General features: G+C 37.1%; 1 protein-coding gene across 1 annotated transcript; it reads left to right on the top strand.

Moving 5' to 3' along the window:
* The first annotated feature begins 1767 nt into the window (after nt 1-1767).
* LOC141394463 (putative oligosaccharyltransferase complex subunit CG9662) lies at nt 1768-2485 on the top strand. Its single transcript, XM_073968846.1, has 2 exons — nt 1768-2032; nt 2090-2485. Exons 1-2 carry the CDS (start codon nt 1897-1899, stop codon nt 2401-2403), a joined length of 450 nt encoding a protein of 149 aa, XP_073824947.1. The 5' UTR covers nt 1768-1896; the 3' UTR covers nt 2404-2485.
* The last annotated feature ends 1120 nt before the right edge of the window (nt 2486-3605 follow it).

Genomic DNA, 3605 nt, shown 5'->3' with positions numbered 1-3605 from the left:
AGCTGACTGTGTTCTCACATTACCATCCTTAAGCCCTCGGCACATACGGTGCGTTGAGCGTTGCGCTACAACAACCACATGAAAATGTGTAAGTGATGCCAAGTTTTTTGAAAAACAACAACATGACTGACGTATTAAAGTTAAACATAATTTAACTTTTTTGGGACAACGTGTGTCCCAACGTGTCACTAAACGGACCGTATGTGCCGAGGGCTTTATTAAGGCCGCGGCACATAAGCGCTCGGCATATACGGCGCGTTGTGCGTTGCGTTACAACAACCACATGAAAAAAGTGTAAGTGATGTCAAGTTTTTTGAAAAACAACAACATGGCTGAAGCATTAAAGTTAAACATAATTTAAGCGCTCGGCACATACGGTGCGTTGAGCGTTGCGGTACAACAACCACATGAAAAAAGTGTAAAGCGCTAGGCACATACGGTGTGTTGTGCGTTGCGTTACAACAACCACATGAAAAAAGTGTAAGTGAAGCCAAGTTTTTTGAAAAACAACAATATGGCTGACGCATTAAAGTTAAACATAATTTAACTGTTTTGGGACAACGCGTGTCCCAACGTGTCACTAAACGGACCGTATGTGCCGAGGGCTTAAGTGAAACCAAGTTTTTTGAAAAACAACAATATGACTGACGCATTAAAGTTAAACATAATTTAACTGTTTTGGGACAACGCGTGTCCCAACGTGTCACTAAAGCCCTCGGCACATACGGTCCGTTTAGTGACACGTTGGGACATGCGTTGTCCCAAAACAGTTAAATTATGTTTAACTTTAATGCGCCAACCATGTTGTTGTTTTTCAAAAAACTTGGCATCACTTAAACATTTTTCATGTGGTTGTTGTAGCGCGACGCTCCACGCATCGTATGTGCCGAGCGCTTAAAGGGACCGTATGTGCCGAGGGCTTTAACTGTTTTGGGACAACGCGTGTCCCAACGTGTCACTAAACGGGCCGTATGTGCCGAGGGCTATACGGTCTGTTGTGCGACCCGTTGAAAAAAACACCATATTGGGCCAAATACATACGGTCCGTTGTGTGACGCGTTGCGCGTTGAAAACTACAACCACATGAAAAAGGTGTAAGTGATGGCAAGTTTGTTCTTGAAGTTTTCATGTGGTTGTTGTAACGCAACGCTCAACGCGGCGGGGCCATATGAAAAATGTGTAAGTGATGCCAGGTTTGTTCTTGAAGTTTTCGTGTGGTTGTTGTAAAGCGATGCTCACCCGCCGTATGTGCAGAGGCCATATGAAAAATGTGTAAGTGATGCCAGGTTTCTTCTTGAAGTTTTTATGTGGTTGTTGTAACGCGATGCTTACGCGCCGTATTTGCAGAGGCCATACGGAAAATGTGTAAAGGCCTGCGTACATAAGCTGCTTTGCCTGATTGCCTTGCTTTGCTGCTTCAATAAAAAAATAAAAGAACAAAGAAGGCCGACCCAATTTCCAACTGATGGCAACCCAGTTCGAAATTTCGTCTTTATTCTATTATTTTTATTACGTCAGAAATGAAGCAGGTAAGCAAGGCAATCAGGCAAAGCAGCTTATGTACGCAGGCCTTAAGTGATGCCAGGTTAAAGGCCAAGTACTACCTAATTCAAATGCTGCCTAATTCATTTGAATTAGGTAGTACTTGGCCTTTAGTTTTTTACATGAAACTGACAGCGGCGTATTTCATTGTGTTTCTAGCTTTATTGTACCATAGTTTCCGCCTATTTTGCAATGAAGCAAACAAATCGTACAATTTGATGTCACACATGCGATGCCACCCATACAAGTAAACGATTGAGTTTATTGAGTTTGTAATAGGTAGGCCGGCATTTTTACAGAAAACAGTATTTTCAGACAAAATATATTTTGAGTATAATATTCTTCGATTTTGCGATGTTGCAATCATTCTACGAATTGCCTTTTCATTTACTGGTCCCACCAAACGTAAAACTGCGAATTCAAATACCAAAACCATCACCGTTTTTCATCTTTAGCTGGATACTTGTTTCATATTTTCTCGTGACTGGAGGTGATAAATTTTACATACAATACATCATATGTAACTAACAACTCTCTCCTACTTTAGGAATTATCTATGATGTTATAGTAGAACCGCCTAGCGTTGGTGCAACTGTTGATGAAAATGGTCATTCCCGTCCCGTAGCTTTTATGCCATATCGAGTCAATGGTCAATATATTATGGAAGGTTTAGCAAGTAGTTTTCTGTTTACGATTGGCGGCATTGGTTTTATAATTATGGATGTGAGTTCAAATACTCTTGGAAAGACAAAGCTTAATCGATTGTTGTTGTCGTCAATGGGATTCATATTTATTGTTGTTTCGTTCTTAACAACTTGGCTTTTTATGCGTATGAAGCTTCCAAGCTATTTACAACCTTAAGGGTCATTATTATAAGCTTCGTTTTGCTATTGGATGGATACTATAATGCAAAATAAAGAAATTTGTAGGCTTCAATACATTATATTATTACATTGCATTATTATATAATCATGGTAAGAAAAGAAAAGGTAACAGCAATACCCAGCTGACTGAACTGGGCTGTAATGTTAGTTTCAAATTCCATACCGCATTTTTTTATATTTATTTCCAAGGCACATTTATATAAGGTTGAAGTGACAATCAGCTGTATTTTAACTTTTTTTGTAAATATTGTTTTCAAAATATAATACTCATATAATATAACACTGTGCAACATTTTTAAGGTAATCTTGTGCAAACAATTTGAGCTGAGGATTTTTTGGAAGTACATACCCAAACGACAAAAAACCTAGTTGGGTTTTGTTGTGTCAGATCCAGCTTGGATTTTATGGCCCCATCTAAACATGGATAAATATTGTCTTTTCAAAACAATTTCTGAAACCTATATGATTCTTCATCTCACCTCTGTAGCAAATTTGTAGATAAGGGAAAGAATAAAATATTTGTAGAAATTATGAACTCGAAAAACTACATTTGTTGCATCAAATTTTATAAAATATCGAAATTTTCCATAATTTTTATACATTTCGCACCATATCTTCAAAACCGTTAATTTTTTCTTACAGCCCTATTCTGAACGCATGGGAGTTGGGAATTTTTTCCCATTCCCACATTTTCGTATTCTGAACAAAATTTTGTGGGAGTTTTTTTCCCATTTCCCATCTCCCCTCATTCTGAATGAAGTTCGAATTGGGAATTTGTTCCCATGGGAAAAAAGTATACATTCTCTATCTTGAATTGTGGGAGAATTTTGTGTCTTTTTGTGGGAAAAATCTCCCCAGCAAACAGTGTGGGAGTTTGAAAAAAAAAAAATTCAAGAAATTTCATATTTTTATGAAATTTCATATTTTAAGACATCTACACGACAAAATTATTGCAAATATTTATAATCGCCAAGTGTTTGCTTAATAAAAGCATACAAAATGTACTGTAAAATATGTCATTAGTAGACTTCGGATTTTGCATATTCTTATATGATACAAAAACCTGCAAGAATCTAACATGTTTTACACCGATAAAAAATTTTCCTTTATGTTATCGAACAAAACAAAAAAGTAGTAAAAATTAGTAGATTTTTGCAGTTCTGTATGTCCATATGTATT

Source organism: Musca autumnalis, unplaced genomic scaffold (assembly GCF_047663935.1).
Source record: "Musca autumnalis isolate F117 unplaced genomic scaffold, ASM4766393v1 scaffold_2, whole genome shotgun sequence".
NCBI lineage: Eukaryota > Metazoa > Arthropoda > Insecta > Diptera > Muscidae > Musca > Musca autumnalis.
Note: the sequence above shows the minus strand (reverse complement) of the source record. Positions and strands in the feature narration are given on the sequence as shown.